The 25,580-nt window shown below is 38.7% G+C and overlaps 1 protein-coding gene across 8 annotated transcripts in view; it reads right to left on the bottom strand.

Moving 5' to 3' along the window:
- Window positions 1-16,880, bottom strand: part of LOC105669001 (protein tramtrack, beta isoform) — a 60,320-nt gene extending 43,440 nt beyond the window's left edge. For 4 of the 8 annotated variants that reach the window (XM_067347226.1, XM_067347227.1, XM_067347225.1 and 1 more), the window contains exons 1-4: window positions 8,756-8,906; window positions 7,563-8,116; window positions 6,511-6,687; window positions 3,328-3,451 (exon numbers count right to left, since the gene is read on the bottom strand). In XM_067347226.1, coding sequence (XP_067203327.1) covers window positions 3,328-3,451; window positions 6,511-6,687; window positions 7,563-8,116; window positions 8,756-8,867 — 967 coding nt within the window. In that variant the 5' untranslated portion in view covers window positions 8,868-8,906. Of the gene's footprint in view, window positions 1-3,327; window positions 3,452-3,958; window positions 5,434-6,510; window positions 6,688-7,562; window positions 8,128-8,209; window positions 8,709-8,755; window positions 8,907-12,871 lie in introns of those variants that run through there. The other 4 variants (XM_012361743.2, XM_012361741.2, XM_012361744.2 and 1 more) reach the window with 4 other exon arrangements.
- Between the last annotated feature and the right edge of the window lie 8,700 nt (window positions 16,881-25,580).

Raw genomic sequence — 25,580 nt, 5'->3', positions numbered from 1 at the left:
TGCCTGCGATTAATGCCTTGGATTCTTTAATTGATTAAAAAAAATGCTCATCCAGTAAACATCTGTCTAATCCAATAATCAAATCTACAAAAACATAAAAGATGAAACATAAACACGCAAAGTTGCGAAATAAAAATTGTTTAAAATAAATATTATACTATCCTTCTAAAGTTGACCGCCTTTATAATCGCTAACTCAGTATTAATAGCATTTTTTAATGAAATTTATAAAATTGAAATATTTCATCAAAGGCTTTATCTTTTGTTATCGCAGTGTGCAAAGGTTATACAAATATTTAAACATACATTTTCAAATATTCTGTTCGAGTCTAAATACTATTTTACTATCTGTCATTTAACAAAAATAAATATTTAAAAAAAAATAAAGACAAATAATAACTATACATTATTTTATTCTACAAAAAATTGGAATTTATACTAAGTTTTCAATGAATTCTCTTTGCTTACTTATCTCTCTATATTTCGGTATATTTCTAGAAATGTCCGTCAAAATATTTTAAAAAATACATTGTAATATAAGTAAACATTGCGAAAAAATACTTTAAATGTTAACGTTAAATAGAGCACCCTTCATAAGTCATACTCTACGTCAAATAGTTGCAGAGAAGAAAAGATTCTCTCAATTACGTTCAAAGTCAACGAGGCTATTATAACGAACAGCACATTCGTATTTATACAGGGTAATGTACTTAAATGGAATTGCTTGATTTTCTTTCTCGTTTTTATAAGCACTGAAAATGAATATAAAAAAAATCATTTGCTGCAGAAAAAACGCAGACGTAAAGATAAAGATAGAAACAAAAAGATCGTAACAAACTTGAGGAAAAAAAAAAAATAAAATCAAGACTTTTGCGAAACAAGATAGAAAATCGGCTAATTCCACCAAGAACCTTGCCCTATGCTCTCTTTCATCTCTAATTACCTACTCGTAGCAAATGTAAATACTAAGTAAAAAGTGCAATTCTACTGTCATCTCATCGCGTTCCAAGAGACTAAAGATACCTTCACAGTACAGAAGAGAAAGAAAACAGGAAAGAGACGTCAAATCAACATACAAAATAAAACTAAATGGAAAAATAAATTTTCAATATAAACACCTCAGACAGAAAATTCACCGACATCTCGCCGACAACGGTTTGGTTCTGCAAAGATCGCGATACGAACTCTCGACTTTGTCCCCAGCTCTTAAATATCACCCATATATACATAAATTGATCCGTCAAAGATCAACGCGCGCATCTCACGTCTATTGGCAACGATATCGTTACACGTGCAACATTTTAGTCGGTAATACATAAGTAATATGGATATGTAATCAAAGGATATATAATCGACTGGCTATCATCATCAACAACAACGACGATGACGACGAAAGCGAAAACGACGACGACGACGACGACAAGGAGATCGCTGCGAAGTCGATAAAACGCGTTAGCAACAAAATTGATTTAATGAGCCGTCTAGTCGCGTATATTTTGTAGCTGCGGGAATAGTCGTTAGAAGGAAAAATGATACCCAGAGTTACGAGTTTTCCTGCTGCTGTAGAGGACTATTATTAATGCATCGACGATGCAGCGGATAAGAGTCGTGTGATTATAAATAAGCATGACGTATTAATGCGGACAAACAACGGAGAATATTTTTCGTTAAAAGTCTCTTTATATATTTTTCATAATTTATCTGTACTTTTTGCGAAAATAAATTGCAAATAAATCTTCCAATCCCTAATTCGAAATTCAGAAAAGCCTCAACTTTGAGAATCTATGAATTTTAAAACCTCTCACAATCTCGTGAAGCATCCTGATATCCGATTTCAATGTAAATTTGGAGATTGATAGATTCTCTTCGATTCTTCTTAATAATCCCGGTGGCCTTTACATTCAGTATTGTGATACCAAAAGCAACGTATATGGGAAACATCTTACATAACGAGTTTTTCCCGCGGCCGGCAACTTTATTAACGCCAACGACGGATTGCGCAACGAGATGCGCCGACTGCATATTTTGTTGCTAATATTCTCGTTCACTCGTATAGATCGAACAGCGCAAGAGAGACGTGAGAATATAAGATCAAGATCGCTAGGCACGGTGACGCAAGATACGGCAAAAGGTATATAAGAGAATAGGAAAAAAAAAAAAAAAAAAACAGCGTAAAGACATGCACAGAAAGTCCCGCTGTGGAAGTTGCATATATGCGTACGTCTGCGTCCGCAGTATACGTATATATGCCGTATATATATATGGCTACATATAATATATATATGGCATATATATGTAATATATATATGACATATGTATATACACGTCATCTCGTACACACGACACACATTTACACGCATTCGCGCAAATGGAGTTCGTTAGTGGACATCACGCATTACGCATACGCACGCAGACGCGCACGCATACGTATAAGAATAGCGAGATGAACTCAATCAATCGCACACGCAACCCACACACCATCGCAATCTCGGACACAAAAAAAAAAAAAAGAATAAGAGTACAGTCCATTTGCTGATATATGCACCATGTCCCAAACCAACGAAAGTTTGTTATGTGTTTTTCTGTATATATTAACACACATAATTAAAACTACCACAATAACGTAGCAAATGCACGATACCATCACCACAACACCAAGGATTCATGTAATATACATATGTAGTTAGATATATATACACACAGGACATTTGTTTCAGTATGTATGCATATATATACGTACGTACACATATACATGTACATATTACATATATATATGTATGTATATATATGTATATATATATATATATATATATATATATATATATAGAGAGAGAGAGAGAAGGTCTTTCACTTTCTAAAGTTACACTCACTACATTTGCCAGATTTGGAAATAGAGGGATGCTCGCTTCGTACGACACCTACGTACGACTCGACTCGTGTTAAATTCTTGCAAACGTGCATGCAGATTTCCCTCGATTTCTTAGATGTAACATATTTCCCCAAACACTGATCGACAAAGAGATCGCTCTTATCTGGTGCGCAAATAAATCAAATATTCAAAACAATGAGAGAGTCGTAAACTAATTTTATAGCGAACCATGGATTAACGTGTTGTTAAATCTTTTATCGCAGTTTGTCTGTGACAAACGCAATATTTAATCATGTTTGACTGTTTAATCGTACGTTTGAGATAATACCGAATGCCATCTTCATATGTACACGATATAAGTACGCGTTATTCGCGTTAAAATGATGGCGTAGGAAGCAAAAGGAAATATGTTAAATCTAAATGAAATTTTGGTTATAAAATTGAATATATGTATCTTACCGTCAAGTCCGTCGAGCATTTCCGGGGGATTATGGTGCTCAGATGATTCGATTCCCTGAACACCGTCACTGAGCGCTCCTGTTGTGGTCCCACCATCCTCTCCCATCAATCCAACTGGATGACCCTACGCACAAGACGGTCGCATATTTGTAAATAAATAACTAACAATAATATAAATGTAAATTCATAATATACATCATAAAAATATATCATCATTTTTTATAAGACCCTTTGAATTATACACAAACTCTTTGGACCCACAAATCCGTATTTTTCAGATTATTAAATACGTGAGGATAAGATTTTTAAATCGTCAAACTTTAGGATTAAAAAATTTTCAAGTACTAACATGATTTCCCACACATCCAGCGCAATATAAAATAAAATTTAAATAACGTACAGAAAATTTATATATCAATTAACATGTAATGTTCATATTTAGATTTATATGTATATAGTATTTATATTTTAGAACTAAACTTTATATAATAATTAAGGAAGAATTGGAGTTTGTTTTATATTTTATGATAAATGTGTCTATTTTTTAAATGTTTTTGGATCACACTATTTAACGATAATTCTTAATTTTTAAAAGGTGATGTATTCTAATTAGTGTAAGTTGAAAAAAGCATTGTTTAAAATAATTGATTTATTCCTTCTTAAAATATAAGGATCCATCACAGAACATTCAAAATATTTGCTTTGGTATCCCTTTTCATTATACATTAAAAATCTATTAATATACTACTAGTTGGAATAATTATATACCTAATAACACGTATATAATTATATATATATATATAATTTTTTAAGAAATGCAAGTTATTTTTGTCCACAGTTTGTAACAATCTAAAAATATTTCGTCTTTTTTTAAGTAATTATGTAAACATTTTTAATAAGATAAATTATATTTATATATTTTATTCTTTCATTTATTAAAATTGCTTATGCAATTTTGGATATTATAAAAACTTCATTAATTTCTTTATACCATTTATAAATATTGTGATATTTATAAATATTGTGAAATAAATGTTACAGAGTATATGTATTTATATTGTCGATCGCAGCAAGAAATATATATATATATATATTCTTTATAAGATAAAAACATTAATATATCCATTTCATAGTGTATACATAGTTTAACAATAATATAATATATATTATTTAATAATTACTTTAAGAATTAGAAAAAGTTTGAAGATAACAATGTGCTTGCGATATACTTTGTTATAAGTTCGAGTATGCTTTATATGTTTTGTTACAGTATCGAGTTTATTTAAACTTTCGAGAGTTTATTGGAATCTCGCGTCAATATCTTGTGAAATTGTGTATATATTATGTATAATGTAAATATTGCATTTATAAATAGTAATTTCTTTTAAATTAATTGAGCGAAAACTGATCACAAATAGGCACAAGTGGATTATAACTGAGCTAGCAGTCTGTCGTGTAAATGTAACTTTTTCTTGCTTCGTTTTCTTTAGTCACGCATAAATTATGCGCTTTGCACTTATCATGATGGTTCACGATCTCAAGTCTAAAATTCCCGTTTCCTGCTGCGAACGAAGTGCGAATATCTGGCATTGATTCGCTCCATTTTCTACAATATTTGCAGAACATAAGATTTAATCGTTCATCATATTGTAACCAGGAATATATATCTAGCCACCCGGGTTTAAATCTACCGGCCTTTCTACTTTGCGAAGTAGGACGTTGCAAGTTTGCGCACAAAGTCGACTGAATTACAGACATTCCCGGTTCTTGATTTACTCGTAATGACCTATGCATATCACTTTCTGGTATTTTAACTTTCGGACAACAATCAGCTAACGATTCGTAAGACTGCATCGGATCAATATTATTATTTTTATATGGATGGTGCGAGTTTATAGATACGATTTGACTTAGTGGATTATGTGATTTTCCACAGAATTCAGACGCAGTCCCTGACATATTGGCACAGAGAGAACTTCCAGCCATGATGGCACTTTCGCGAGAAACTTGCACCACAGCCGAATCTGGATGATTGGGAGTCATGTTCTGTACATCCTTAGTTTCGTCACTCTTCCCATCTCTTTGAACCTCCCACTCCATACTAGTCTGTCAACAGAGAAGGAAAGGATATGTGCTTAATGAACACATCTCGACCAATTTTTTTTTTTTTTTTTTTAGCATGTGAAAAGCCAATTCTGTAATCTCTAATCAGAAAATCCCTTCCTTCCCATGTCTGTTTTGACTGAGTAGTTGTAGGACGATTGTAAGTAATCGTCATCAATCGTGGGAACAGTAACGAAACTTTGTTATAGGGAAAATTATTTCCACGCATATACTACGAAAACTTTGCACCTCGTTCACGAATGTGCAAAGCATTTTACGTGAGAAGAAGCATGTAGCATCTTCGAGAACAAAACTTTACAACAAAATAAAAATATCTTAATCAACACAAAGGATCAGGATTCCATGCTGGAATAAGTATACTAAAACGCCTTGTTACATAAACATGATTACATAAACAACACAAAATATTTAAGCATTTAACATGTGCATTATTTTACAGCTTGATAAATTCATTGTACTACATTCATTTTTAACATGTAATTTTTCTTTTAATAAATTATATAAATAACCAATAATTATGCATATATGTATATATACATATATATATATATATATATATATATATATATATAAGCATATATTCATTATTACTTTAAAATTATATGGTTATATACAAATATGACAAAGATATAGACAAATATGGTGAAATGTCAAGCAATGGAACTTTACTTTTAATCATTTTTATAATCTAAGTAACTTCAGATAAAGAAACATGACCATAACCTCGGTTCTTATCTTTTTTTATCTTTTATGCTATCATGATAAATGTATCAAAAAATAATACATTTCTTTCAACTGTATCAACAGGAACTCCAAATATCGAATATTTAGAATCAGCTCATCAGCAAAAAAAACATAAATACACACATTAATACATATAATAATATACGTCATGCAAAGTTTGACAAATTTAAAGAAAGTTAATATCTTACATTCTTAAGTGCTTGTAGAAAAGCAAACTACATATGTGTAAGGTTATAACTTATAAGTGCAAGATATAAAAAGAAATGGTTAAACCAAGTAAAAACAGTCAATACATAAGCATGGAAAATTACTTACAGGTAGAGAAATATTGTCATGAAAGTCGGGCAAATGGTGATCCACCTCTTGTTTTATAGTCTGCGGTTGTGATGCAGGAGACATGGGTCGACCACCATCTTCCATTTCAACTCCCAGAGCATTATTTAACTTTGGAATCACAGGAGGACTTGATTTGTAACTACACTGCGAGGATGTCTGAAACAATCAATTAAAATTTTTCTTTAGTTCTTTTTAAAATACTATATCCCCCATCTCTTGATAGTTATGTAAAGTTTGACTGCAAAAAGATTTTCCTTAAAAGAAAAACACAAATAAATAAAACTCATCAATTGATTCTTTTGCTTAAAAGCAATAAGCGCATTTGTCATAACAAATATATTCATCACAATAAAATTTCTGTCAAATAATAATATCTACAAAGATAATAACAAATTTGTAATTAAATAATACATATTTTTTAATGTAAACATATTTTTAAAAAATGTATAGAAAGAGCTTTATGATAATGTCTCATAAATTGTACAGCTGATATCAGCTTTTGGCCTAAACTCTCCAAGGTTGCAAGTAAACTTATTTGGAAAGCTGTGCAATCACATACACATATGTATTTCATTGATAATATTGTGAGATCACAATCAAACCAAATTTTAAGCAGCAGTGTGTCTGCTGATATATAAATAGAAATCAACGTTTGAAACAGCATTATATTATTTATAGAAACAGCGTTTGTATAAACTCTGCATATATAACATGATATTATTTGCATGTCATCGTATCCTGATATAAAAATTATAATAGAAATACCAACATATAATCAGAGAATTAACATCTATATCTAATATTATTGGAATAATTATATTCAAACTTCAACAAAGTTCTAATAAAAAACTTGTATATAATTCCTTTTAATCTTGGATTAAGATACAACGTATAATATAACATAAATAGCTCATGATAAAAATATATGTATATTAAAAGTAACCTAGAAAATAGATAAAAGTGAAATATATGCCACTTAATTAATTTATGATATAATTACAAAAAAGAATAAGCAAATTATATTGACATACCTGAGAATCGGATAAGAATCTTTCGCTAGGTGGACCAGAGAGAGAAACATCGTAGCTGCCTGAATGCTTTCTTTTCCTTTTCTCAGAATGAGACTGGAGGTTAGGTGAATCAGTATGTCTGACTCCAGTTTGTGTTTCTGGCTCTGGCGAAGGACTTTTTTCCTCCGTCTTGTTATTTACACTATTATCAGTGAGGCCTCTGATCTGTAATGCCTCTGCAGTTTTAAGGAACATCGGTAGCAGATGCTGACTAACATTTACTTCGCCCTTATACATAAAGTGCAGCAAAGCTTTCATCTCCGTATCATTGACATCCTTGAGGAATATAATTGGATGGGGGTGGGTGTTTTGTAGGAAAATGCTCTCAAAATATGGACTGCATGCGGAAAGTATGGTCTGATGCGCCTTGAATGTCTCTCCAACACAGGCCAGGGTCACGTCACAAAGTGCCTCTCTGGCAAGCAGCGAGCTGAGAACGTCTGTGAGGTTGGCTGGATGATTGTTCCACCGTAGACAATACTGCTGGTCCATCTTGTCTATCTCCAATCCCGACCCTACAACCAAACTAGTTGCCCTGAACTGTCTACATAAATCTATGCTCACCCTGGCTACTGAATGCCTCCCTAACCCTTAAAACGCTAACTCACACACTTTCTCCACGCACTCTCTCCTATCGCCCTGACAATATCTCCGCGCAGATTAAATCGCGGCTCTAGACGAACACAACGTCCTCCGTGCTTCTGCAAATGTGCCACATTGCAGTATAACTGTAAAACCCTTCAGGGTTCACGCCGCGCTACTATACGTGCAGAAAACATTTTTCGCATAACCTTAGCGCCCGATCGAACTAGCCCGCGCCGGATTTCTACGCGATAAACTATGACACAGGCAGCCGCGAGGTAGATTACTAATTGCGACGCAGTACGTGCCACCCACGTATACGATAATAATCCGATATATTCGGAGGTAATGTTTTTGGCAATGTCAATATTCGCGCTTGGGTGCCATTGTCGGTCGCGCTGATCTAGCCTCCACGAGCCTCCTCGCGGAAACTCGATTTGTTGACGCCTGATTTCTAACCACTCATGCTAGCTACGCGTACCGCTTTATTTACACGAACCCGCCGCAGGTTACGCGCCGCACACCACGCACCGTCAAATATATTTTGCCCATCGTGCACGTCGATTACTCACCTTTCGCAAACTTTTTGCCATTACAACGCCACCCGACCCTTAACGTCCACTGCCATACCAATCTGCCAATGCCTACGGCCTTATTTTTAAAATACTTTTGACCTTCGTGCATCTGCCCGGGGAATGGCGCGAAGGGCGCTCGAATTCAAACGCGGTTAAGCGAACATTGTCTGTTCTATTCGATTGCGAATAAGATTTCGCGACTACGGCGTGCACGATTCCGCGATATATCTAAAATAAATATATCGTAAGATATCAAGAATTAACGCAACGCTCGTATCTATCTACAATGTTGACGTTCTTATTTTATAAATAATGCATACTTTCATAGCCACACAATGTAGCGCACAAAGCGCTCAATTTAAACGATATCGAATGCATCGCGCATTATATTTCAATATTTTTCATTGTTATTATAATTATTTAATTTTTGTAAAAAAAGATAAACATCAAAAATATTTATGTATAATCAAAAATTATATTTAATTTTATTTAATATATATTTCGTCTATTATAATTAAAAATAATAGAAAATATTTTTGATTATTTTGTAATATACTATTCTTATTAAAAATTATTAAACTGTATAATTCAAAATAATATTTTATAATGTTGAATCAAATATCTATTTATATATTATTTGTTAATGTAAAATTTTTAAGTATTAATTATGATTTTTGAAAGATAATTATTTTTTATTGTCAACAATCATTGTTCAGTACAAAAATAAATTAATAAGCATTGTAAGTTTTGGTAACTAAATTAAGATTAATTATTTTATAGATAATAAAAATTATATTTTTTCAAATCAACATAAAAACAAATAAAGCGAATAAAATTTTAGTAATGCGCAATCTTGGAAGACAAATAAAGCCGTTGCATTTAGAAACATTTGTTTCTTCAAAGCAAGTTGGTACGTTTTCGAGCGGTTTCCTCAATGTAGTAACTTAATTTACCTATTCTCTCGCCGCAGTCCGGCACTCAATTTAACACATACATTCATTACAATGCTTAGTTTGCGGTGAAAAGTTGGTGAATGTACATTGAAATAGTACTAAAAAAAAATTTTTTTTGTCTGATAATATTATGATATCCTTTTATTATAATATTATAATTTCTCTTGTAATTCGATTATTAATTAAATTAATTTATTTAATTAAATATTGTAACTTTTGTTTTTCTTAAATTTTAAATATTCTTTGTTTATAAAAAATTAACTATTACCATATCTTTATAAACACTTAATAATTTTCTTTATTACACATGTGTTAAGATTCTTTTTAAGAAATAGATATATAAACTAAATTTTAAAACTGGATAATAAAGCTCATTTAAAAATACTTAAGTAAATATATTTTTTTATCTTTTAAGATAGTAAAAAGAATATTCTCATGATATCAAAATAAACTATTATTATGAAAATTTTTATACAGTGTTTTCTTGACCAATGTGTACATTTCTCTTCACGCATTTACTCAAAAAAAAAACTAATAATTTTGGAAAAAATTTATATAATTTGTTTTTTTTTTTTACTTTTTTACTCCATTTTACTTATTTATTTTATAACACATATAAAAACAATATTTTATATAAAGTTAATACAACAAAGATAAAAAAACATTATTTATCGTTTCTGTCAATGGCTAAGCTTTATAAACGTTCGTCACAGTTAAAAATACGAATTAAATTCACGAGGTTTTCAAAAGCATAGATACAAAACCACCGCAAGGTATAACGCATCGCGTAAAAAAAGGATATTCTCACGGTTTCTCATCCCTTTGCTTAAACGCAGAGCTTAACAGTGCGAAAAAAATCGTACGCGCGCGTTTCGGCCCTACACATTTTTCCACTCAGCATCGTAATAATCGTCAAAAAAGCCGTGTAATCAGCCAAATAAAATTTGATACATAAAAAAATCAAGAATTTGTAAAAACGTATTTTCCACGCGAGTTCAATTTCACAGTTTTATTTCGCGGAAAATTGCAATGCACATGAAGACCTTTTAGCTTCATTTGGAGGTAATAAACGGTAATCCACGCAAATCGAGGAGCTTCTGATATTAATTTGACCTTCCTCCCCCATTCCCTCTCCAAACGACAATCGTGTTACCCACGCGAAATCAATAGGTACCGGGAAAATTGGAAAATCTCCTCAATCGAGGTTTTCAAACGCGGATTTACAAGCTGTGAACGGCTGTTAACAGATTTAATCCGCGCTTTCATCGGTATCGCTTCAAATTACAATTCACAAGCACATTACGAGCTCAAAGATAGAAATGTGGTAAATAAAATGCGTGTATGTCGCGACGATAATACAATAATATGTCATGTGAATAAAACATTTAACATTTCCGCGTATCTTTCTTCTCTCCTTTTTTTCAGTAGAATAATATCATGTAATGCAGTGTAAAAAAGTATGTTTAATTAATCACATTAGCGATTGTTGTGATGTGCAGCGTAGTATCTATCACTTCAATTTAATCTCGTGTTTCCAATCCATTTTGAAATACGCCGACTAGGAGCTCCTCTGACAGAAATAGGATTCATTTCATTCATTTTCATCACGGATATGTCCTAATTGTGTCTACTTCCGTGTCGTAATTTCCCGCTTTCCCTTAAATGAGACATTAATCGTGGAATATGAAACACGAAACACTACATTTATTCGTACGCTTCAAAAAGCACGGAATAATATCACGTTTAAAAAGCTCCTAGAACATCTACACGTAACTATGTACATATATACATATATACAGAGTAAAACTGTACACTATGTTTTCGAATATTTAATTATGTTAAAACTGCATACTATGTTTTCGAATATTTAATTATTTGATTACTAAAGAAAGCAATATGTCGCTTTTTCGTTTCCAATTAAAAAATTACTGACAATCGCGACGAGTCCAAAAACTGACAGTAAGCGCGATCCGCGATTTTATTTTTTGTTCCTATATTTCATATTTTATTATTTTTTAATACTATATTAAAAAATTTAAAGATCCAAAATTTATATTCAATATTATGTAGTATTGATACATTAAAAGATAAATACAGTTTTATTAGCGATAATTTTAAGTCACAACAGAATCTGGTAGTGAACTTTTATGAGTTAAGCGATTAAATAGCTGCGAATTAGGTGGAAACATTATTTGTTGTTTCTGGAAATCTTCCAACGACTTCTGTGAGTATTCGAATCTGAATTAAGAAAGGTCAAGAGTGAGGAAATTCGCAGAAAAGAAAGAGAGAAGGAATATTATTGCAGTTTCAAAACAATTTCTCTATTCAAGAGTCTATAATTATAAAGTCCCGCAAGTTTTATATATATATGTATATTCTTAATTATTATTAAACTGATAGAGCTACTAGTTATTTTTAGAAAATTTGATATTCAAAACGCAAACTCTACTTTAATACAAATAGTTCGACTGAATCTAGTGGCGATTCATTACTATCCCAGCTATAAACTCGATTAGAGTTCATAGCTCGAGAAATCTTTTAATTATATCTCGCAGTTCCTTCCCTCTGCATTCATTAAACTGAGCGCGCGTGCCGAAGAAACTCCGACAGAAAGATTCTCTATGGCTTCTTAATGACAATGTACGCAATTTAACAGAAATGATTTAGTTTCTTCCTATCCATACGTTTGCCTAAACAAATCCACAAGTCTTCCGTTTTTTAGCGAACTATCCAGCTAGATTATACGATATTAGCAAAATAACCAATTTTTCAGGTCAGGTCACTCGCATTTTGTGATAATCAGTACGAGATAGAGCAAAAGTTATCTACATAAAGATAATAATCAAGAACTTGAAGAACTTCTCAAAGTAATTTCGACTTAACATCATGTTTGAGTTTATCGGAGCAGTGTCGTTAACTTAAAAATTGCTTTCTCTTATCTGCACTCTTAAAGCTGCGAAACTTTTTTCAATCTGTGTGTGTGCGCAATATATATATATGTGTGTGTGCGTATCTAAAAATGTGTGTGTGTGTGCATCTAAAAATGCATTAACATCATATATCGTAAATCATGCTGTGTATCTGGCCTGGCTAGTATGCTTTCAAAAACAATTCCTTCTCAAGAAAAAGACAATAAAAATCTTTTTTTTAGGAAACAGACCTGTATATCCTGTGTGGCGGTAAGATGTCGGCAGGTAGTGCCGCGACCGTCCTCGCTATTAAGCAAGGCCGACCTTGGACCTTTGACGCCGGAATCGTGTCCGAGCCGTCGAAATGCATCGGCGATCGATGCGCGCTGGGAAACGCCGCTTCCCACGCAAGAGTGCGGCGTATCGCCGCGTTTATCTTCCGGACGAATCGTAACTGATCTTCAACGTGCGGATCTTCGCGCGCTGTATACGCGCGTACTCGATTTCGATTCCATTGACGGATCGGCAGCTAACACCAGCGCATTCCCGGTTTTTTTTTTTTTTTTTTTTTATACTGACTATTTAACCGAACCATTCGGATTCTCCTTGAGCAAAGTTTCGTTTTACGGGACGTAAAAAAATATATTTTTTAGCTTGAAGCGGCGAGCGTAGAAAAATAGAAGCAACTCTCGACTCTCTCTTTCTCTCTTTTTTTTTTTTTTATTCTTCCTCGTAAACGCGTAACGCTGAAGAGACACCAGCGTCTCTTTCTCCTTCTCTCTCCAAGATTCCCGCCCGACACCGCGGATCGATTAGGAATTGGAAGTTCGAGTCCATGACGCAAACACGAGCGATAAGGTGGAAGCGCTCGGAAAAGCGCTCTATATAGAACGCTCGCGCCGATAAAGGACGCGCCGCTGCACTCAGGCATGCATTTTCCCGACACAATGCAATCGAAGCGCGGTCGCGGGACAAAGGGCGGCGGAACAGACGCTTTGAGCACGGGATCTTCAAACAAACTCAACGTTTTCCGCAAACAAATGCCATCGACATACTTCATTACGTCAGCGACGTCGCGCTCGTACCCGAATGTGTTTTGACGTCGCAGCGGGTGCAAATGAGTGCGCGCTCGCAGTGAAACGGAGAACGTACTCGGGACCGCGCTCCAAAATATCCCCGAAACGACCCGAGAGACCGAGCGGCGCTGCGAATAATAGAAACGCTTTGAGACGTCCCGAGTAACTGCCCTCGAGAAGGTGATGGGAGTCGGAAAACTTTGGAGAACTAAGCTCGCCCGGGAATACCTGTCTCTCAGAACCATCACGGAGAGTTACTCGACTCGTTCGGCGAGGTATCCACTTCTCGGATCGACCTAGAATCTCTGAGTAATTTTTCTGACACCCTTATGCTTAGGCAAGCTAGCTTGCGAGACTTTCGTGAAAAAGTTCGCCGATTCAGGGCGATTCTTCTTTTCTCTTTTTTTTTTTTTCTTTCTTTCTTCTGTCTCTCCGCATCTTGTTTTCCGCCGTATATTGAAAGGAAAACGCTGATGTTTTTTTCCAATGATCAAATGAATGTGTTTGGCAGCGACAGTCGAGACTTGAATTGGTGCCCGAAGCTAAAAGCCCGCGCGCGACCACGACGACGACTACGGCGACGGCGACGACATAATAGTCGCGTTGAGAAGGATCGCAGAGAGGGATTAAACGCGAATGTATCCGCTACCGGGAAAACAAAGCCCGCCCGGACGCTCTTTGTTGCGGCGGAATAAAAAGGAACAAATGAGTGCGCTGCAACGGGTGAAGTTAAGCGGGAAAAGTTATCTGCGATTAGCGCGCCTCGCGATAAACGCGCGATTAAATTTGCATAATAAGCGGCAGGATTATTTCTCCACGGCGCTACGCGGCAGATTAAAAATTAAGCTTGACGTAGAGCGGCGGCCACCCACGTGTATGTACGAGAGACACGCGTGTAGTCGCCGTTGCCGTCGCCGCCACGATGCGCGGGAAAAATGCAGCTAACATTAACGCTGAAATACGATGTTGAAATTAGTTGGTCAGCATTCGTAACGGCCAGCCGCATTCGTATTTAACGCGCTACGAATCGTAACTATTTCTACGCGAGGACACATTCGCACGGAAATTAATTGCGATGATGACGATAATTCGTGCGAGCTAATCGTCAAATATTGTATTTTCCGCTAAAAGGGTAGCTCTAATCGTCGAATTATTCGAAATAAAAGTCGATCTGCTAATGTAATTTACATTAAGAACATTTTACCGATATTTCAATTTTATCTTTCGACGTTGCATTAAGAGGTGCCAATTTTCTACTTTCCCGTAAAAATTAATACGCGTGCAAGTCTTGATGTCTCGTCCTTGACAATTTTTCGAGAAAAGATTATTTTCTTTTTCATAGACGATGCATCATAAAAGCCGAGACATTGATCGATTTAGAGCTATTTTATTAATTTTTTCTCTTTAAAATAAAAAATAACGAAATAAGATATTTCTGAGACAAATTTCTCAAAAGCGCGAGATATTTTATCGGAAATACCGGTCATTCGCCACGATGGAGACGGAGAAATAAAATTTATGTTTGAGATATTAAATTTTTCAGCGGTTGTGTCCTCCTATCGCTATGTGAAATTCAACTTTATCAATCGTTCCCGCACGAACGAAAAAGAGAAAACACGAGATAAAACCTCTTTGCAAGGCACGTTCCTCGAAAGTACGGCATATTTCATCGAAAATACCATGCGCTTTTTACTTTACGTGCAGACCAGTAATAATACTCGCGCAAACGAATAGCGAAAATATGGAAATTTGAATCCAACCGCTGAACTCGTCCGTCCTCAAACTACATTCTTGCACCTGCCTATGCAATTTTCCATTATTTTCCGAGCAAGTGCAAAATTCGCATGCGTTAGCGCGCATTTTTCCCGCTGATAAGCTCGTTGCTGTTTGCTTCAATTCCGAGTCGACAATCGAGTGCAATTATGATATTGATATTCGACAATTATCCGCGGCCGCTCCATCGACACTCGGCGAATAAAAATTTGCGTCGCATTTTCCAATACGATCATCCGCTACTCCGCGCGACAGCGAGCTTCTCCGAGTTGACGATTACGTTGGCGATTTCGTCGACGCGCCGAATTTTCTATTCGCGGTCGATTCTGTTTATTTACATAGAGCGCGGACGAGCGCCGTCCGGAGAATGTATTACGTTACATGCGCGCCGCTTTTCGTCCGTGCAAATTTATTCGCAGCGCTCCGAAGTCTCGAAGATAGCGGACGGGAAACGAGCGCGTGTGACAGCGCTTCACGGCGAGCAATTTCGGGCGAAGTGATGTGACGCGACGTCGTGACGCACGACGCCACGGCCACCGTCCCGTCGTCCGTTCCACCTCCTGTCACCCGCAGGGGGAGTCGGGCGGCGGAAACGCGCGTGCCGTCGATCGCGCGATCGATAAATCCTGCCGGAGTAGCGGCGTTCCCGCCCTTTTCCGATCTCTCGCGGTAAGCAGCGACGCGAAAGCGCGGCGCGTCCCGCCACGGCAAGACGCGATCGCGAAGTCGCCGCGCCGTTTCCGCCGTGCAGCTTTCGACATCGCCGGCGGCTCTCAGGCGCATTGTTACCTGGTTTACTGAAATTCGTGAACATGAAATCCCGTCGGCTTCCTGCAGCCTTCGGCAGCGTGTGGAGCCGTGTCGTCGTCGTACGCGATCCTCTTCGGGCGCTGCTGCTGAAGGTGGGTGGACGATCTTCCGCCGACGATCTTCCACGAAGACGCTGACGTAACGCCGTTCCGCTTCCGGCGAGCGGCCACGGGCCACCGCTCTCTTATCGACGGCAAGTCCTCCGCGGCGTGTGCGAATGTTTACGTTCGCGCACTCGGATTACAGATGCAACTCGCACTCGTATGTATACTCGTTACTCGTACTCTCGCGAATACGGCTTGCGCGTATTGCGATTTGCGAGATCAACGAGATCGAGATTCGAGGGATGGTGCGTAACGCACGCACGTTAATCGTACGCGCCGATCACAGGCGGTCGCGGCGCAGTGAGGAACGGCGCGAATAAGTCCGTTTCAGGAAGGACCAACGGAGAGTGGCGTGTGCACTAAGTTGGCTGCGGAGCGCGACTGAGGCCAGGGGTGGCACCGACAGAGCGCGAGAGGGTGGCGTGGATGCAGGTCGACGTGTACGCTGCACGGGCACATCCCCCCGTAATGAATGCACCAGGCATGTGCGAGGGATTTTATGTTCGCCACCGCCGCCGCCGCCGCCGCACCGCCGCCTTGCCTCCGTCTACCTCCACTACCGGCACCACCCGAGGACCGCCGCCCCCGCCGCCCTCCAGCTTTCCCTCCCACTCTCTCTCTCTCTCTCTCTCTCTCTCTCTCTCTCTCTCTCTCTCTCTCTCTTCGCTCGCCACCCCCCGACCGACGTGTCCTCCGCCTCGCCACCCTCGCGATTCCTCTCCCTCTTGCCCGTTTCTCCCTCTCGCTCCTCCGCCCTCCTTCTCTCTCTCTCTCTCTCGTTCTCCGTCGCCCTCTCGGCGCACAACCCCGAGTCGGGTTGAACCCCCTTTTCGCGCGCCACCCGATAGTGCACCCGCGCCATCCAGCGCAACCAGACGCGCGCCGGTTCCCGGGTCCCGGCGTGGGGCGGTTTTGCCCCGTATGGCGGAAGCCTCCGCCGCCGTTCCTGGGGTTGTGCCCGGTTTTCGCCTCCTCCTGCGTGCTTGCGGACGTACTCTGCACCCGCCGATTGGTACGCACAACTCACCCGCCCGTACGCGGATCCTCTCCTGTGTGCACCTGCAACACGACCGCTCACCCGCGCGCTCTTCCCCGTCCCTGCTGCCCCTCTCCCTCCCTCCCGCCCACCCTCCCGCCCTCCTCGCGTCGCCCCGCGAAAACGCAACACCCTCGTCCTTCCTCGAACTTCTATATCCCCCCCCAGACTGTGTCCGCCGTCTATCCCTCTCGCGTTCACGCGCGCCGCCTCTCTCAACTTCCTGCTCGCTCCTGCTCCCGCCGAGGTTTCTCGGTCTTCGCCGTTTGGTCCGCGCGTTTATCTTCGTCGACCCGCGCCGTGCTCTCGATACCCAACCGTCCGGCCGTCGCACCCGTACAGCCGCATATCCTGCACCCGACCGCCGGGAACGTCATCGAGGTTCGCCGGCGGTTTTCGTCCCCGAGTTCCTAGCACGTCCGCGGCCGTAAGGAGCAAAGGAGATATTTCGCATCGTTCCACATCGCGGCATTCCCCGACGGACGATCGATAAATAGATCCTGCGACGCGATCGTATTGCTGGCTCGGAAGCGAGCTCGCCTTATGCAACGATCGAGTCATTCTTTTCGACGCCGCGGCTTCTTCCAATTTTCAGTCAAGCATGATTTTTTCTCCATAACAACGTTTCTTGCCTGGGAATAAATTGCTTCCAACCCGCAAGATAGAGTTTGCAGCATTAATTACATAAAGATCAACCGAGAGGCGTGGAGTTGCATCGAAAATTCGATACACGTTTTAGTCTTTCGAGCGTAATGCATCGCTAATTTCGAGTGTAATTCCGTTACCCTGAGACGCTTTGTGCTCTGAGCTACTCAGCTCACCATCCTGGCAACAAATTCACTTACCCGCAGACAACTTAGCACATTGTACAACGAACGGACAAATGTACTTTTCGCATCAAACATTTTTGCTGCGTGCTCAAACCGTTTATGCGATTATAAGAAAAGCGGTGGTTTTCATAGCATCAACATTTTCTCTCAAAGCTCAAAAGCCGATACGAGATTACCTATTCGGAAAATAAATACAAATCGGAATTCATATGTTTCGTGTCAACTGAGAAGACACACTTCAAAGTGAAAAGTTCAAGTAATGAAAAATGTAAATTTTTACATTAACATTCGCCTAATTCAGACGTCTTTCTACAATCATCGTGCCTCTTCGCAATGAGAGATCTGCGGGGAAAAAGAAAAAAACGAGGCTGTACGCCGAAGCGCGCCGCAATTATCCTGAGCTTAAGACTTAGCTTACGTCTATAATTGCATTATGTAATACCACCCTCGTTTCACGGTAACTACTTGATTGCCAGTAATTCCGTGCTTCCATACTCACGCTGCGAAATACTTGCCGCATAATAACTTGTCGCAGCAGAGTATCTTTTTACATTGTTATTTAACTTAGATCTTATACACCGCCTCGTCGCAGCTACGTCGTCGTTGTCGTGAAACGGCGACGACGTGCCTAGCGGCAAAGTTGGTGTTAACAAGGCATGGCAATTCCCTATGCGACATTAATATTACAAAACAGTCACGCATACTTCCATCTATCATTGATTAGGTGCTCTTTACACGTTCATATTTGCAGATCTTTATCTAAGATAAAAATTCTCAAAGTAAAAACATACTGCAAAATATAGAATAGTGCTGACACTTTCTAATTTAACAAAATAAATTAATATATCGTAATGTAAGATTGATAAAATAAGTTAAAATATATAGAAAAGATATTTTAGTTGCGTTAATTTCATTCCTTTTGCGTTAAGTCTCTCTCTTGATAGCTTTTGTAAAATTCTTCAAATATATACATTTCAACAGAATTGAAAAATCACTTAGGAGAATGCAACAAATATTGTAAAATTCTAAAGATGGTGAGGCCAAATTGCCTTCTATCGATTATTATCAAAATTTGATTAAAAAAGACTTTTAAGTCTTCTATAAAAGTGGAATTGGAGTGGTAAACTGAAAAAAATGATAAAGAACGTTGTAACTCAAGACTCCAGTTGCTAGAGCCATATTTAATTATGTTTTATAATATTTTCCTCGTTTCGCGACAATACTAGCATCTAAATTTTTTAGTAAGACTCTCACAACGTCGGATGACTTATTTAAGATGCATTTGCAATGAGATCGCTAAGTAGTCGGGTTATATTGCAGCCGCCGGAAGAAGAAAGAAACCACACAGCACAGTCAAAAAGAGGAGGGTAACTCTTTAATGAAAGATAGAGAGAGAGAGAGAGAGAGAGAGAGAGAGAGAGAGAGAGAGAGAGAGAGAGAGAGAGAGAGAGAGAGAGAGAGTCGGTTTAAGCGGCACAAGCTGATAACATATATTCAGATGAAATCTTTCGTTTGGCCGTCGGGAGTCGAGCTTTAATAAACTTCGCAAGCTTTTCCGTACAGCGGTCGAGTACCTACTACGTATCAGCCGTCAAGTGCAGGCTTAGAGGCTTAGCAGCTCGTAAGTACGTGTAAACCAGGACGGAAGTAGTGGAGGTGCACGCGAAAGGAGGAAAGAGGAGAAGACGGGAACGCGCGGTTTGGAGCGAAAGAGAAGGACGAGTATAGGGTGATCCGGGCGTCGGAGTAGCTTTCACTTAACAACGATTTCGTGTAGCGACGGAAGTACCTAATAATCCAAAGATACTAAGGGTTTAAGGAATCTAAATTCCACGGATCTAGAAAGTTCCAACGCTTCGGAAAGAGTGATGATAAAAAAAATTGAAATTTGCCAAGTTCAAGCATCTAGAAGGGCTAACGATGCGCCGTTCGAGGTTCGTAAAATCACGGCCAAGGATATTAGCGTATTGAGAGGATTGATTATGTGATTGAAATATTTTATTATGGTGGACATATATGTATCTAACGTAATGACGGGTATACAAGAAGGGCTGTGATACAGAGCACCCTGTGTATACTGAAGGAAAGTTAGTGCCAGGCAACAAGAGAGGGTGCACTGGGCTTCCGCAAATTGAGCACGAGTTTTTCAGTTAATCGTCGTGTTTGTACCCTTCGCTCTCAACAGGGTGCACCTTCCGCCTCCGCTGCCACCCTTCTAGCTGTGTTCCTTTTTTTCCTCGCGACAACAATCGTGTGATTCCGCGATCCAACCTGCCGGCAACAGCACGGTTCGCTGCTACCTAGATAGCGAGGGCGAGAGAGAAAAAAGGGCAAGTCATACATGGAGAAAAAATAAAAAATGCTAACCCCGACACCTAGTAGCCTTCTCTCGACGTCGTCATCGAAGCGTAAAATGGAACCGGACTCTGCTGACGATGAGCAATGAACCGACTCGGTTTTGCAAATGAATCCCCGCGATAATCACGGAATATCAAAGAAAGACTGGAGCCATTTGGCTTGACTCGGTGACAAATCGCTGTTAAGATTCAACCAAAAACCGGGCAATATCAGACAAAGCATTGTACATACATAATAAACAGGTATTTTTGATTTTTTTGTAAATTATGTTCCCAATCGCGTTTCGAAAATATCAACTAGAAACAATAGCAATAAATATATCAGAGAGAATAGAAGAGTGAAATGGTCAGGAATTTAAAACACTATGCTAATAATTTTCTCCAAAAATATTCTAGCATATTAAACATACATATTATTATACATATTGTTTGTTTATATGAAGAAAACGAATGTGAAAAAAATGTAATTTATAAAGTTTAAAAAATATATAACAATTTCTCACAAATAACTGTGAAATTTCACGTGAAAGAGTTTTTCCCGAGCGCCTAATAATATCGGTCCGCGCAATAATTATTTCATTAATTTGTTGCGTATCATCGATGGAGCCTGACGGTAGCTATATTAATTTACCGCTGTTGGGCCCAGAGGGCATCGATTTGTTCCCGTCGGTTTGCTAACTGGTCGGCCAGCACGAAATTGCGATTCCGCGATGAATTTATGCAGCCGTGATTCGTTCGATGTTTCTATATAAAACTGTCGTTTCGCGAGCCTCCCTGCTCGTCCCTTCCCTGCGGCGATTCGAAACAACGGGTACACACGCTGCGCGAGAGCAGATCGCGCGCGTATTGTAAACCTGCTGCGGCCGCTTTGTTATAGGAATCGGAACAATTTCGGCAAAAACGCGACACCGCATCAAAGAATCGACGTGAACTCGCGTGAACGATACACACGACGACTTAGTAAAGAAAGCAGAGCGAGTTCGTGACAATTCCGTCTGTTCCGCGACGACAGACGCGGAAAGCGCGTCAGGTCGCATCGCGTCCGCATGATCGATATCGCGCTCCCATTTTATACCTGCCGAGTTTGATGCCCGTTTATCCACTAAGAATATTCTGCGATTCCGCATAACAAAATTATACGAAATTACACGAAATTAACGAATCATCAAAGTTCGTAATGAGCGCACTGCCGGTCGTCGCCGCTGCGGCAGAAGAGATTTCACGCTCGACACCACGACCACCATCTCTGTCCTCGTTTCCTGCCGGAATTACACGATCCAATTCCTCCTCGTTCGTACGTCATTTACTCTCCGGGAGCGCGAGAGGTTCTTCCCGGCGGGAGAGACGTCTTCCGGAAACCGCCACATTTACCCACCGTCGCCATTCTTACTCGACTGCGGTGAAAATCGCGTCGCACAGCTGTCGTACTTTGTCATCGAAATACGGAAGCATTCATCCCGCACGAAAAGCGCACGCTAATGAATTTCGAAAGGGCTCGCAAACATTCGCTGATTGCTCAATTCGGTGTCCACGTGAACACAAACATTGGCCTCGTGGCACCGTAAATATAACGATGTGATTGTGGATTCCATTGCGGCTGTAAATTGCTTCCAAAGAAATACATATAAAGTTTATTCAAAAAGTATCCAGACTGGCTTTATTTTTTAATATTCTTGAAAACCTGAATTTCTGCAAAGACCACGAATTTTTTATAATCACTCAAAAAAATGATCTTGCAATAATAGCTAAAATTTTCTAGGTGTAAAAAATTAACTAAAACAGATAAATGATTAGCAACTGTTGTGATATTGCATATGTAATTACTTAATCAGTTTAGATGACAGAAACAGAATATATATCTGTATTGTTTGTGAACTTTAAAAAGAAAGTTTCTCTAAAACGCCTATCTATATAAAATCAATCACGTGTTAGATCATGCAATGAATAACATTTAGCAATGGTACCTAAATTTTTCAGAAGCTATTGCTAGAACATTACTGCTATAAATTCTATATATATAGAATTTATAGCAGTAATGTTTTGTCACATATGTGACAAACAATGTTTTCACAGATACGAAAAATAGCGATACATTCTTGTTGCGATATCTTGAAATCTAACTACATCAGCGAAATATTTTTTTGAGTGATTCAAGATAAATAGCAAATCCGATCCGATTCGATTGAAATCAATCTTTCAATTGTGTGTCAAAAAATTTGTAAACTTTTATAGTCAATCGCAGAGGCGTATACATAAACTTCAGACTTTGACAATTTTATTTGCAAATTTTATCATAACGATGCTCCGTCTTTTCCAGATAATAATTAATCTGACGCGGTTTCGTTAAGTTCAATCTTTTTTGAATCCAGCGAACGGCGCTTGTTAATTAGCAGCGAGTGTTTTGGGACCTGCAAGATATTCTCGCGAATGATGAAATGTAAACGCAAGCAACATCGTAAACAGTTTCTTATTTTAAACGCGGCAACTTTATAGCACGTAATAATTAATGCTCGTAAGGTAAACGTCGCCGCTCCGCGTCGAGTTCTGTTGAACGCAACGGTTCGTTTAATCCAACGATAGAAGTTTTCGTCATTATATCAACCTTGCACTGCTAAATTGAACCTTTAAATCAACATCGTGAATTTCAAGCGGAGAAACATGCGTATCTATACATTCGCAAAAATTTTTATACAATATATGATAAAGTTAATTAATTCGTATTTGAAAAGCAAAGGATTAGTTGCGATGCATCTGGAAAACGGATTATACAAATCTTCAGCGCGTTTCTCTCCGACGTTCAATCTCGAGAATTGTTATATGACGATCTTTAAAGTCGAGCGTGTAATGTCGTTTCCGGCGCGAGAACGAAAGGAAAGAGCGGTGTGAAACGGGTTTCATCGACTCGAGAGTATAGTCAGTTTGCAATATGCACCCCTAAAGGGTGACAGAAAGAGAGCATGCTGAACTGAGCGAGGAGGCTGGAGAGGAAATTAACGACTCCGTCTCCTTTCTTTTTCGACGTTAATTTTATTGCGACTTCCCGGCTCTTCACAAGCAGATCCATCTTGCTTCTAGATAGCGAATGTCGGTTCTCTTGATTACCAAAGACCTGGCGAAGCTACCCCAAAGGTATGACGAGATATGAGATGACGAGAAGGCAAAGTAAGCGTAGTCGATAACTGCACAACTATATTCCTCTTTCTCCCTCTCTCTCTCTCTCTCTTTCTCTCATTCTCTCTTTCCTGCTTCTTGCTCTCTCTGTCATCTCTCCTTTTCTCTTTCACTTCCCAACGCTGCTAACTTTATCGCGCTCACATATTCTCAGACACTCATCCTCTACCATTTCTTCTCACTCGTGTTTCCATGCGAATACACGGTCCCGCGATTCCTTTTCTTCAATTCTCGTACTTTAACACGACGCCCGTACGACTTCGCGGCAATACCCATTATACGGTGCACTCACACGACAACATCGTCGATAACGGCAATGACGGCTGTACCTCTCTCTTTATGCCTCCCTTGCCGCCATCACCCCCCCCCCTCTTCCACCCCGCGTAGCCTTTGTTTGTTTGTTTGCTACATGCTGCCGCTCGGCCGATCTTTCCAGCCTTTTTTCCTTGCTTTTCGTCATTTCGTACTTTCAAGACGTCGAAGTGACAAAGCGACGAAGTATCCGTCACAAGAATGTTGATCGACCACTCTTTGATTTGTGACAGCGTGTCGGAATACCGCGTTTCCGCCGCTCAAATCCGAGCATTCGAAAAAATCGAGAAGACGCGAGTAAACAAAAAGTGGAGTTTGATTTTAAATATCTAACGCTTAACAAAAATACTCAAAGTTATATCATATCGTTGCGATTTGTGATTACATTTGCAGAAAACATGCGTAAGCGCATGTATATAAAACTGCTCTTGACGTTAATGTGACTAAATTTAAATGTATCAGTCAAATCTTATGTAAGATATGAAGAAAGAGTCTATAAATAGAAGTTTCCAACAAGAATGCGCAAATATTGATTACGAGTGCTGATCGCTGCTCGTTATGATAAACTTTCCTACCCTTTCCATCCCGGGCGCTGCCAGTCGGACGGTCGATAAATAATGTCACGTGCGCATTACACGCAAGTTTTGCGGAATAATTCTGCAGTTCGAAGCTCGAGTGACCAGAAAGAAAGGGAAATAAATGTAGGTAATAAACGCAGAGGTACAGTTAAAGAGATATAAAAGAGAAAAGTGGACACAGAAATAATATCTTGGAAACATAGTCTTTCAGCGACGTGCGAGCTGTCGACTGTCAGGATAATATCGCGCAAAATATTCTGGCAGGTTTAACCCCTTACGACCGGATACCGTGTGTATATATAAACATATATATATATAAACATATATATATATATATATATATATATATATATATATATATGTATATGGCCCGGAGTTGCCGACTTCTGATTTTATGCAAAGTTAAAAAGATTAATCCCTCCCACTTCGTGTTCATCTATGTAACAACTTTTCAGAACAAGTTAAAAGCTTTGTGAACCTCGCTGTGTTTTTATGCGCTTTTATATTATAAAAAATGATATTAAAATTTTTATAAAATAATTAAATAAGAAAAGCAAAAGTGCCAAGAGTCCTCAACCTTCTTATATTTCGTAAAATCTTTTATCTTCGTCTTTGAACTTTTATACACTCCATTCATCATACCGGCCCATCGAGTGATTTATCAATTATTCATACCATTCGTTATTCATGAAGAAAAGTCTGGTACTAATAATCATCACTTAATTCTACTTGGCATTCAGTCGCCTTCATTACTTACAAAACGAAGGTCGCCGTTGGAAAAGTTCGGACTCGTAGTTCCGTTGAATGCGTCAGGAAATTAGTAGCAAACGTTTTGGGACATCAAAGATCATCGGAGAAGAGAAACTTGCCGTGCTTTCTGAAATACCAAAGATAGCAATTTTTGAAGCTTTAA

The sequence above is a fragment of the Linepithema humile genome, chromosome 1 (assembly GCF_040581485.1).
Source record: "Linepithema humile isolate Giens D197 chromosome 1, Lhum_UNIL_v1.0, whole genome shotgun sequence".
In the NCBI taxonomy this organism is placed as follows: domain Eukaryota; kingdom Metazoa; phylum Arthropoda; class Insecta; order Hymenoptera; family Formicidae; genus Linepithema; species Linepithema humile.
Note: the sequence above shows the minus strand (reverse complement) of the source record. Positions and strands in the feature narration are given on the sequence as shown.